Source organism: Battus philenor, unplaced genomic scaffold (assembly GCF_028537555.1).
Source record: "Battus philenor isolate CCGP_79_NKW_IND1 unplaced genomic scaffold, ilBatPhil1.0.hap1 SCAF_14, whole genome shotgun sequence".
NCBI lineage: Eukaryota > Metazoa > Arthropoda > Insecta > Lepidoptera > Papilionidae > Battus > Battus philenor.
The window spans coordinates 1,072,908-1,086,230 of record NW_027181676.1 but is presented as its reverse complement, the minus strand read 5'-3'; the positions used below and the strand labels follow the sequence as shown (position 1 = coordinate 1,086,230).

General features: G+C 35.9%; 1 protein-coding gene and 1 non-coding gene across 2 annotated transcripts in view; one reads left to right on the top strand and one right to left on the bottom strand.

Annotated features, from left to right (window-relative positions):
* Positions 1-11,258, top strand: part of galene — a 59,184-nt gene extending 47,926 nt beyond the window's left edge. Inside the window, exons 6-15 of the mRNA XM_068761125.1 lie at positions 336-416; positions 837-902; positions 1,072-1,178; positions 2,565-2,639; positions 4,235-4,616; positions 5,281-5,551; positions 7,486-7,549; positions 9,097-9,161; positions 10,313-10,477; positions 11,073-11,258. Of these exons, the coding sequence (XP_068617226.1) occupies positions 336-416; positions 837-902; positions 1,072-1,178; positions 2,565-2,639; positions 4,235-4,616; positions 5,281-5,551; positions 7,486-7,549; positions 9,097-9,161; positions 10,313-10,477; positions 11,073-11,258 (1,462 nt within the window). The remainder of the gene's footprint in view (positions 1-335; positions 417-836; positions 903-1,071; positions 1,179-2,564; positions 2,640-4,234; positions 4,617-5,280; positions 5,552-7,485; positions 7,550-9,096; positions 9,162-10,312; positions 10,478-11,072) is intronic.
* On the bottom strand, positions 2,238-2,308 carry TRNAG-GCC (transfer RNA glycine (anticodon GCC)). The gene has a single exon. It is a non-coding gene; the product is annotated as a tRNA-Gly (tRNA).
* Positions 11,259-13,323: the final 2,065 nt, after the last annotated feature.

The following is a 13,323-nucleotide window of genomic DNA, read 5'->3' as shown; positions in this document are numbered from 1 at the left end:
TTTTTGTATGTTCCACATTGTTCCATGAACATCTGTCTTTTCTCTCTTCTTTCGGTTGTCACAAACCGTTCCTTACTTAACTAGATGTTGCTGCTATAAATATTAAACAATATTTACTTATGTATGTGGCCACATATCTTTCGGGTAGCCGTTGTTTTGTAGGGCGTCATTCGTCTGGAAAGAAATAAAAGAATACTCCCAAGACAAAGAGAGATGTAATCTGTTTATAATTAGAATTATTCAATTTCTATAACTTCTGCATAACTATTTAGTCGCCTGATAAAAATAAATAGCAATAAACTAATCTCACAGTAAAGAGTATATTTTTTTCACAGGTTTCTTTACTGGCGTGTATGTTGTTACGTCTGCACAAGACCACCGAAACGAAGTCATCGACATCATCATACATCAGCGAGGTATACTTTTATCATAAAAATTATATCCTCAGTGCTCTGCAGTGTACATTTTTTACGAGACAATTTTAATTGTAAAATGTAATAGGTGGACCGGAAAGTAATGTTGTTCCTGTCGACATATTTTAGAGAAAAACCGATTAATTTGTTACTGCTCCGACATTGAAAATTTGTATACTAGATGGCAAAAGGTTGTTGAAAACGAAGGTGAATATATTGTTGATCATAAATAAAAACTTGTTAAAAAGTTAGTCGTGTGAATTTACCTAAAGAAAGCGACATTACTTTCCGGTCCCCCTTATAGTATCTACCTTAATTTCCCGATGTAAGATCTATTGGTGCGAACGCGCAGTCCAAACGATTTAATTAATTCAAGTGTCAGCAATTATTATATTTCGTTACTTTGCTATTTATTTCTAACAGGCGCTCGACGCGAGCAAGTCGTCGACGTAGACCTGTTGAACGGGCACATTCCGACACCGACTTCAGGTTTGTTTTTTAAATCATGATTTTAAGCAATGTATTGTTAAAATAATACATATTATTTTTGTATTATCGATAACATTATTTTGGAAATCTATGTGCATATATTTTAAATATATTTTTTTCATTCATTAAAAAGTGATGATGTAGATATGAAATTACGTCTGTCGGTCAGGTACCGAGATAGCGGGTACAGCAGTGGGCGCACTAAACGACCACGACCACCGCCTTCCACTTTACCATCCCGCACACGTTCCCAGCCACCACCATTAAGAACTCTAGGTAAGATATACAATGTATAGATTCTCATATGACGCGATACTATAATTTCGTCAACCTGTATTTTCATGAAACTTATGAATCTTTTATAAATAAATTTTAAAGATGGTACTACAGATTTCTTTTTTAAATTTCTTAAATATTCACTCTTGGAAGTTCCAATGAGTCTGTTATATTGAAAGTTTTAAAAAAAAGATTTACAAGTAAAATACTTTCAAACAGTTCAATTCCACAAAACATTATTGGAATACCATAAACAAAATTTGACACAAAGACTAAAAATAAATTGAAGGACAAAGATTTTTATTCAATAAACGAATATTTAAACAAGACAGACAAAAATCCTTGATAGCGATGTCGCCTGCTTATTTTGATTTTATTTAGGCTTTACCTGATAAAGTGCAAATGTATAAATCTGTATTGCTAAACTTTATTAAAATGTGTTGTTATGGAGTTTCTTCCTACTTCTTCTCCACAACTTTTCGTTGACAATAAGAGTTCTGTTAAAAGTTTCAATGTCGAATAAACTATTATTTTTTATATTTTATCAATATTTTCGGGTGTCTAAATATCGACTAGGCGTGTGGTGTATTCATAGCAGAAGCAGTTGCTCGGAATTTCTTCACCCCACGAATAAAATTTACGCTCGTTCCATCACCCATCGAATACTGAAGTGTAAACAAACATTGTCGATGATTAATTATAAAAAAACATTGCTTTTATAAAATGTCTCATCAGTGAATACACAATGTTCACTTTATCACTGCAACTAGTTGAATTAAAAATCCGCACGTCCAGTGACTTCAAAATCATCACCTTCTCTTCACACTGCTTATTGAGTTTTGGAAAAATTGTATTTAAAAACCTAAATCTGCCACTAGACACCCTATATTTTTTGTTGATGTCAAATTAGTTTTTGTTTTCTTTTGTATAGTTTTAAAAAAAAAATCTTAAAAGCGTAGAAACATTGATACGGTATGTGTATGTTATAAATAGTCAAAATCAATTTAAATCTATAGAAATTAAGATGAATAAAAGTAATAATATAAACAAAAAGAATTCTGCATCGGCCGGGAATCGAACCCGGGCCGCCCGCGTGGCAGGCGAGCATTCTACCACTGAACCACCGATGCTTATGTTTAATTTTGCCAATTATTAGTAAGTAGTAGCAATAGTGTGAGTGAGGATATAAAATTAAAAAAGGAAAATGTGGTAAATGGAAAAGACCCAGTCCATCCATGAGGGGTGTTGAACTAGAGGCCCGTAAAACGGGGTTATAAAAATTCTAAAATTAAAAGTTAGAATAGAAAAACTTAGTAGCTTTAAAACTTGCAACAATGCGCACAAAAAAAATTAAATCAACAATTTAACGTTTTGAATTTGCACCAGGACGTGACCTCGAGGCCGGTGAAATGTCGCCCGGAAGGTTCGAGAGGTATTCCAAAGAGACATATCAAGAGGAAGGTAATGAATCAAATAATATTGAATGCCTTTAATAATTTAAAACTGTACTTACGTGGAATTCTTTCTATGGCCGGTAGGTCTTTAACTTAATGACAATATGAAGTCCAAAGTAAAAGTGTATATATTGACATAGCCCATATTTATGCAGATTCTTAAAACTATGACAACAATATTCAACCAATAAAAACTTTTAGCCGACCATAAGGCTATAAGTACACCTATCCCCCGATTTACACGATTCTTGTTTTACACGTTTTCGCTTTTACAAATAAGTTTCTTTTCGTTTTTATCGCACTCTACTAAATGCTACTGTGATTGAACACGTGTCCTGTGTACACATTTCACGGGGAATCCCGAGCTTATGTCCTGACTTGCTGCACACGCACACTGTGTCTGTATTTCTTCACATAAAATTAAAGTTTTATCTACGGAAAATTGTATTTCAGTGAAAGTTTTACAGTTTCAAAAAGATTTAATTTTCCATATTCATAAATTACGAGTGCATAATTTAGATCATTATAATTTAACGGCTGTGATTAAAGCCGTAATATATTAAATATTTTAACTTGATAGTGCATTTTATTTTTATTTCTGCGTACACCTAAAAATATTGAAACAAATCACAACTGTTAAATAGCAAAATTATGCATTTTCTGTAAGCTTTTCGATTTACACGTTTTTCTCAGGAACGTATCTATCGTGTAAATGGAGGAAAGGTGTATTGTAGAACGTTCTATTTCGCAAGACGAAAATTTGGTTTAAGTCTAGTTGTCGACTCCACCCGTACGGTCTCTTTTTATCCCACGGTAAGAGTTTCGAAGTTGGCTTCGAAACCTTTCTCCCCTCCTTCGCTTTTGGCTACATCAGCCTGCTCTAAGCTTGTATGTCCGAGAGGGAAGACTTTCACTCCTGTTCTCATATCTTCGGCGACACATTCAACGCCTTCGCAGTACTTAGACCTAGACGAGATCTCTATTCCAGCTGCCAAACTCCGCGAAGCTTCCGATCATTGCAGAGCATTCGTTGTTCCTTGCCGCTCTTAAAGTGGAATTTAAAAAAACACTCCCCACGTCTTGTCATAAGTACCATACACACTACATATTGGGCACTTGTCGGCAGCGATGTACCACACGCATTACACTAATACTAAAGACACCAGCGAGGATCAGGGTCGGCCCGCGTCGCTCCCTATCGAGTAGTCCTCGCTTCGTATCATTTACATTATACTACAACTGTAACTGAGGTACGGTGTTCCGTCAGATCAATTCCGATGAAGCTAGACAAAACCAAAAGGCTAGCAGCAAAAACTTCAATGGAAACAATGTGTAAAATTCAGTCTGTTTTCTGGACTCCAGTTTTACTTGTAATTCCAAGAGACAGTCTCCTTAACTTTGTACAGCTTTCTCCAAATGACTTCGCCGAACTGTGGACTGCAATGGTATAGTTGGTTTAATCTGAGATAAACTCACAATTACTTTGTTGATTCAGTAAACCAATAAGGTATCCAACTACACCAATAAAAATATTTATACAGCGACTATTATTACGAAATGTATTGAAAATGTGATAGTAAACAGTTAATTTATTATTTATAGAGGATTTCCCAAAAATATCACTACCTCTTCAAGATCTACAGGCAGCGTTGAAGGATTTAGAAGATCATCAGCTGAAGATTAATTCAAAAACAGAGTTAAGAAGCAAATCTCTTCCAAGGCCGGCGAAATCAAAACCAGACTTCGGACCGAAAAGAGACTTTGAAGATAGGCATTACGAGTTAGACGAAGAGAAGGACATTTATGAGATGCATGATCTCCACGACGTTGACTATGAGAACTTCAAAGAGAGAAAAGCGTTGGAAAGAGAGAAAAGAAGAAAGGAAAAAGAAGACTACAGTTATAGGGATCGAGGATACGACCCCGAAGATGATGATTATGAAATAGAAAGCCCTAGAGTCAGGAGAACAGGATACGATCGAAGGTAATTTTTAATTAAGTATATATCTGATTTGATACGTCACAAGCATTTTTGGTCAAATTCCTAATCTTTTATATCTATTGATTTTCACTACTCCCTATATATCTATTTAATGCAATCAGGCGTTACCTTGCGGAAGTCCATCCTAAGAAAGAAAAAGACCAATATTTAGCCACTCCCGCACATGCAGTGGTAGTCGTGCAACAAAGTGCACCGCCCGCCAGTCCGCTGATAAATGCGCATGCGGCAAACAATGCCTTTTTCTTACATATATCTAGAGCCTTTAACATATATCTAGACCCTTTTCTTAAAATAGCTGTCAGACATAAAGAAAAAGTTGTACCTTTCTCTAAGCTTCATAAAACTAATATAGAATCGCATGTAATCTTTCTAAATTCTTTATTTTTTTTTATAATTAATCAAAAAGTTGCTACTATTAATATCACTTTAGAATTTATTGCTGTGCTATCGTAGGAATAATATTGTTTATTTATTTTTAGCCAGAAAGGTAAGGAAGACTATTGTAGTTCATATTTTGATGTTTTCGTAGATAAATCAGTTTGTTACATTTAACGGTGAAAGTATTTTTTGTATATCAAAGTCCACAGCTTGTTTTTGGAGACCACGCGTTCTCATATTATTCAAAGGTCTCAATTCTTATGACCAGGATGGACCGAGGTCGTTCAGAATACTACGAGAGAGACCTAGAGGATTATGAGATGGAGCATCGACGCGACCGTCGCGCTCGGAGTGCGATGTACGACTGTGAAAGGAGGCGTGACCCTGGCGAACGTTGGAGGGGAGAAGAACGTTGGAGAGGAGAAGAACGATGGAGAGATGATGAGGATCGTAGAGTAGCTGATGAAAGACGTGTAGGAGCGCGACGTTTACGAAGACTCTACACAGTTGACGATAGCGGTCGACCACGTGGAGGATATGTAAGTATATACAGGATGTTTCGATATAGATGTAAATACTTTTCCGGTGGAACACTCTATGGTATATTGTCTTTTGATTTGCTGTAACGAAACTAGAATCTAGAATCTCGATATATCCAATGCGTGTCAAAATAGCCAAAAATAAATGGTTTCAGAAGTAATTAATAACCTAATTAAGGGATTACCACATCGACTTTGAGGGTCTGTTATAGAATATGCTCACTGCATTTCCTTTCATGCATGTTGTATGTGGAGACAGAAAGATCAGTTTCTAAAAGAAAGCGTACCAACCTTACAAAGTTTGTTGATTATGGTATATCCCATCATAAATGATGAACCAATATACAGATCCGACCCAAATCTCCGGCGGTTCTGATGTTCATTACTACGGTCTACCGTATGACTTCTAAGTCATAGTTTGATTTGTGTTTCGATTCACAATCATCGTTGAAATACCTTCCACCCACATTAAGAGTTTTGTTAACACTTATTGTGGAAACAGCCAAGAAATTGAACAACTTACCGGTGTAATTGTTTCCAGCTAACTAAAACTTGGGAGTCTTCAAGTCAAGAGTGAATAGGTTTCTTCTAGGCAAGCATGTAGCATTGTATCGTCATTGCATTACATAAGACGAGAGGTCTTATGATCTACCTATAACAGATATATGTATGACTCTGTGTTTGGGACTAATCGGTGTAACATAACTCCTGGAGATGCCCCGTGTAGGGGTGAAACACTTGTTGAGTAATTTAGCGGTGGCAGTTGTGTGATTCGCATTGTTTGCCCCATATGCATTTATCAGCGGGCTGGTGGGCGGTGCACTGTTGCACGACTACCACTGCATGTGCGGAAGTGGCTAAATATTGGTCCTTTTTTTACTTAGGATGGACTTCCGCAAGGTAACGCCTGATTCCATTAAATAGATATATGTATTTCTAACAATACATGAAACAGAAACTAAATAAAAAAAGTACAATTTTTAAAAGTAATATAATTATTGAAAATAATTGCAAGTTAAGCTGGTTATTATCAGGATAACTTTAATGTAGCATCAGTCATTCTCTTTCTTCTCCTTTCCAGCCAATGTACCTCCAATACTAGGCATAGGCTTTCCCCAAACATCACCATGATGACCAGTCTTCAGCTACCAGCATCTAACGACTCCTCGCAACCTTGAATATGTCACCGGTCCTCCGGTCCACCGGTCTTGTGGAGGACTTACTGTCAATTCAGACAAGCGATTCTTCTAGCTACATGTGTCATTGCTTAAGTGCAATTAATTGGCACTTGATTTCAAGTGACTATTCCACTTATATTAGTCCCGTGATTATATATCAATTCAGTAATTCATCAAAAGGTTGAAATATCTCCACTCATGTTAGATTGGTTTTTGAATTTGATATTAAGAACTTCGGGTGTTTGTTGATACATGCGCTCGTTCCGTGACAAGTAATCCAGTATAAGGAAAACACTTGTCAGATCGTTTAAATTATCATAGCATAACAATCTCAATATGAGTTTGAATAAATCTTTTGTTACAACAGCGGTTGAAGCGACGCGTCTAGCTGTATAGTGCAGCGTGTTAGAGAGAGAGAGATATACAGTCTAAATAGAGAGTAGAAAAATGGATGCGTTCATAGATATATATAGTTTGGGTGCGTTCTAATAAAGGTCGCAAACTAATTCAATTTCAGAAATATATATTAATTTCTGAATAGAATATTTAGTACAACTAAAACTAATTTAATTATTTCCAAAAGATAGATAGACTTCGAGGTCATCGGGAGACTGAATGCAGGTTGCTTCAAGCAAGTGGTATCGGAAGACATTTGGATGTATGCCCAGCGGTGGATGTCCCACTGCTAGAATGTGATGATAGAAATTTGAAATTTCAGATGAATGTATTTGTAAATATAAAAATTTTGATTCACAGTCACCATCACCAGAGAGAGATGATTGGAGCGATGAACTACCACCAGTGCGAAGACCACCTGCAGGTGAGACAATACAATTTAGCACTAAAAATCACTTTTTTTATGGCCCCCGCTATTGGGAGCCTCTTGTACCCCCTATCTTGTGTGGGACAGGGACTATTTTACATTATTTAATTTTTTACGAACATTTTTAATTTCTCACTCTTCTTTCGTCCATCATATGATCTATCGTTCGTTTCGTTTCTGTCTTATCACAATTCTTCTGTCATTCCCTTTCGCTCTGTAACGCCTTTCATTCATCCCTCATTACTACTTTACATTTTCTTTATTTTATATTTTTATTTTATTTCTTTATAAGCTTATTACATTATCACATTATTTTTATTGATTTTGGTTATTTACATTTTTATAGGTTTTTTTTTTATCTATCACTATGCTTATCATTTTTCTACGTAGTAGGAGGAACTCTTGTATCTTCTTCTCTAATCAGGGAGGCTATTGATTCCTCCCTGATTTTTACACCAGACCGGCACTCGAAGTCGAACCGGAGTCCTCCGAATGCGGGACACTGGGCCACAAGGTGGATCACGGTCTGGTCCACGCCCGGTTCACATAAGCACGAGGGGTCCTACTTGAGCTAGAACCTGTGGAGGTACTCAGAGAAACTCCCGTGTCCCGTGAAGAGCTGGGCCGAGACCGCGTCCACCTGGATACTGCGGAGCACGCAGTAGGCTGAAATAGCGTCCGGAAAAAATATCTTCTATTAAAAATCACTTTAGTTATGGTTGAATGTCAGAAGTATTCAAAATTATTTTAATTGATATTGATATCAGGGTAATTGATTGTCCACTGCTGGGGAAAAACTTCTCCCAAAGATCGTTACGATGGTCAGTTTTGCGATGTCTACATCTAGCGATATCCCGCGACTTTTGCTAATAGTATATGAAATTGTTCACTGGCTATCCCCGCATATTTTGTACTACCAGAGATTATTGGTCTGTGTTTACCTGTGAGAGAAAGATATTCGTTTATTGATTAAATTAGAAATTTGTAAATTATTAAGATCGATAGATATTGATGCAGCTGTTAAATAGCAATAAAAATTACAACGCGGAAATAGTCATACACTCAGTCAACTGAATACGCAAATTTACAATAGTGAATGTATTGTTTAAGAATTTTCAAGTTTCTTTTTAATCTACTAAAATTTTTTCAATAATCTAATCTTGTACAAAGTATTAAAGTACTTCTTATTAAATTTCATTTTAATTACTTCTGAATGTTTCACTATGTCAATAATGTAGTGCTTTAGTTTGTTCCTAAATTGAATTAGTACATGTAATTTATAATGATATGTATTTATTTCACACAATAATTACAGTAGTTTAACTTATGAAGGTATATACACTAAAACAGAAACGAAATCTGTACTAGTAAATGAATGTTATATGTCTATGTGTAGGCTTTTTGTATATGTGCAAATGGAGCTTTTTAGTAAGAGAACACAGAGGAGTTTCAGAACTCTATTTTTCCTCAGGCCCATGATGTATAGTATTTTCATATATCTTTATTATTAAGTTGTGTTTTAATGTACATTGTTGTTATTACAGCTTGGGGTTCACGTCAATCGGACTTATATGCAGCTGGTCCAGTATCTATTGCAGGAAAAGATGAAGTAAGTTCTCTATTACGTATTGTATTATTTTGCGATTTAACACGTTCACTGCGGGCCCAATTTTGAAGAACTTTCAGCTGGTGCGGCTGAGGTCGAATCAGCCTCAAGCTGAACTTCCTAGTAGTGCGGTTGAGGCCTTTTCTGCCTCATGGTTCAATCATTTTTTTTACAATATTGAGTCAATGCTTCGCAGACATAAAGAAAGCTATATTTGTCTTTGTCATACCTCATACGGTTGAGTGTAAACAGCCGCCGCACTAGAGAGAAATCACGAGTTTTACGCGCCGCACCAGTGCAAAGTCTACCATGAGGCTGAATCGGCCTCAAGCCGCAGTGAACGTGTTAAGTCGCTAAATGAAGGCGGCGCAGGGCGGGTTATCCTGGCGATTTTTAAAGCCTTCCAATGGAAGTCAATCGGCTGAAAATAAGACCAGTCATCTTATATGATATCAGTGATTCGATTTATTATCCATAATTTACCCTATTGCAAATAGATATCTTATAAAATTTCAAGTATCATTTGAGATATAATTCAAAAGGATAATACAAAACATACGTTGTCAAAGTTAAATCAAGTGTCCATAAGTCTGAACTTAATTAAATTTTTAAAAAAGACAGAGCTCTTGCTCTTTTATTCACAGCCCCTATCTTTCCGTCATTCTAATTCAATTCGAAATTTGAATTTAAATTCGAACGTATTAGAATAATTTAAACATAAAAATATTGTGGCGGCATTGGCCAGTAATATAAGTTTTTATGTGAACGCTATAAGCTCTTGTTTAAGTGTGAAAGTGGTATGAAAAGGACTAATATATAGCTACTTCCGCTATGTAGCAGTAGGGTTGCAATAAAATGCACCGCCCGCCAGTTCGCTGATAAATGCGTATGCGGCAAACATTGCGAATTACACAATTATACCGTTAAATCACTCACGTGTTTCATCCCTCCACGGGGCATCCTCAGGAGTAACGTTACAGCTGTGCAGTGTAGTTGTGTAATTCGCATTGTTTGGCCGGCGAGCTGTGTACATTATTGCACGACTACCGCTACATAGCGGAAGTATCTATATATTAGTCCTTTTCTTACTTAGGATTGACTTACGCAAAGCAACGCCTGAATCTATTAGATATGAAACTGGTATGTTATTGCAGATAAAACCAGTCCCAATTTGGTTGTGCGTACTGCTGGTGGCGTCTTACATCGTGGCTGGTACATTCCTGTTCAAGCGGTGGGAAGGCTGGGCTTACCTCGACGCAGCCTACTTCTGCTTCATAACCCTCACCACCATCGGTTTCGGCGACTTCGTACCAGCTCAGGTTAATGTATAAATTACTATGTGTGTTGAGATTTGTAGCTTGAATAACACGTGTACAGGATAATTGTCTCTTTTTTCTTTCTTTAATCCTTTACAAATTGTCTTTTTCATCTTTCTTTTATTCTTTACATTTTCTTTCTTTCATCGTTTATATTTTTTCTCTTTCTTATTTCTTTCATCCTTTATTTTTTTTCCATTCTCACTCCATTAATTTACATTTCATTTACACATCGCCTCCCATTCTTCGCCACATTTCTTAGAAATTTGTACTATTTATATTTCCAATAATAATAAAATTATTATTCTCATTTTTATTCATTTTCCCTTAATATTTCTTTTTTAATATAATATTATACAACATAATTTTTAACAGTCTTTTTCTTATTTGGTTTTGTCTTATTTTATTACGTCACAAAAGCTATTATAGCACCATTATTAACAGCTCCATCTATGAAGTATCAAGGTTAAACAAACACTGCTTTACCTACATTAAATAAGCGCAGCACAATACAAAATACAATTGTTAAAGAAACTAGTTTATTTACATATAAGATAGTTTAATTAAATATTACAGAGTGACGTCATTGACTTTTCAGGGTCAAGGAGGAGAGGCAGCAGATGCAGTTCACTCCATCGCTCTCTGTTCACTGTACTTGCTGTTTGGAATTGCACTCCTGGCTATGTCCTTCAACCTGGTGCAAGAGGAAGTTCGCGCCCACGTGGCCGCTGTGGCCACTCGCCTTGGCATCATCAAGCCTCGCGAGCCCGACCATGATTATTGACTTTTAGGATGTCCACCACTGGGCGTAGACTTACGCTGTTTATTCAAAATAGGATCTTCTAGAAGTTGCTTGTGTTAATATTGACTTTAATACTCGTGAATATCTAATCTATATAAATTGTATAAAAAAACTAAACTGCCGTAATTGAGGATGGTCAGAAAAATTGATTGAATTATGGAATGAAGACCAAAATGATAGAGATTGTGAAATATTTAATAAAGAAAGTTAATCCCTGATCCCAACAAAATAGGCGGAACGAGAGATCCTCAATAGCAGGACCAACTAATAAAAAAAATATCTAATCGACTTGATAAATCACCTGATATATAAGCATTCACACGAAATTCCACAAAGTTTGATGTCTAAATATTTAATGGAATTAGCGTTATTTTGCGGAAGGCCATCCTAAGTAAGAAAAGGACTAATATTTAGCCACTTCCACACATGCAGTGGTAGTCGTGCAACAAAGTGCACCGCCCGCCAGCCCGCTGATAAATGCGCATGTGGCAAACAATGCAAATTACACAACTGCCACCGTTAAATCACTCAACACGTGTTTGACTCCTCCACGGGGCATCTTCAGGAGTTATGTTACACCGATTAGTGTAAAACACAGAGTCTTACTCTGTTGGACTCTATGTTGCACTTGTTTTGCGGTGCACTTTGTTGCACGACTACCTGCAAGTTTTTATTTGATCTAAATGTGTGTAACTTGGTATGTTGACTCAATTACATAGTTGATATTATAATTTCGGATCAAGTGTTAAATTTAAGCCCAATCTCCGTGGATTTGCCATCCAAGCTGGTAGCTTACCAATTATAATGTTACAATAATTGAAGACATGAACAACCCTCATCTGTGTATCGCATGTAAAGTGATAAGGAAGTAGTAATATAAATTTATGTGATAAGAATTAATTTTGTGTGAACATGATAAGTGAATATTAAAATTTTTAATATATCTACTCTCTTATCGATTTCATTGTAAAGGACGTCGGTTAAACACGTGGATTTAGATAACGAGGTCTTAGGGTAATTAATAATGTTTTAATGAGGTATAATTTTGTTTTTAATTCTTCAATTGCTTCTTTTGTTTTAAAATTTCTACCGCTTACTTCTTAAACGTCTCTATCTTTATTTTTATCTGGTTCATATCTAAGGTTATTTTCATTATTTTACTTCCATTGCGACTTCTTTTATTTTCTCGTTCCACCCCCTTTTCTGTTTGGAACAGGGTTTTAGTTTCTTTGTTAAATTTGTCACTTCCTTTTTTATATTCATACTCTTCAATTTTTTACAATCTCTATCATTCTGTTCGTCATTCTATAATTCAGTCAATTTTTCTCTTCCACCCTAATATCCTTTCGTTCATTTTGCGATTGTTCATTTTTGTTCAGTTTGCGATTTCATCAACATTTTTAGTCATAACGTCTTATATTAGACAATTTATATCTGTATCTGCTACTTTTAAACCTATATCTTCATCCTTGTCTTCTTCTTCTAATTCTTGCACTCGTGTCATATTGGTCGTAGTTACACCCATGTCGGTTCTGGAGTTCCCTCTACTCTCGCTGTCTGTTGCCATGTAGCTCGGTGTTTGGCGGAAAGAGAATCTGATAGAGCATCAATTTTCTGAGTATTTAGTTGCAGTTTCTTGTTCACTTAACATTCAACGTTCCAAAACGCAAAACTAAACATCCCTGATGTCACTCTTTCACGGATCCTACTTGTAAATACTCTACACGCATTTGTAAAATAGAGCTGGTCGATTTTATTTTAGATATTTATAACATTATACAAATCAACATTAACTATACTAATTTCATTCCACCAAAGCTGAAGATGATATCCTACATAGAAAAATGTTCCATTGAGTCCTAAATACGTGTGACGTTTCAAAAGAACATGATGGTTCATATTTGGATAGTCGATGATCTATCTTTTATGTTGAGTTCTTTGTGATTCGAAACGTAGGTTTGTGCATCGTCCACGGAAATATAGACATCAGTTTCTAGCACCACATCTCTCAAATGTCAAGTTACCTTATCTAATAGATTCAGGCGTT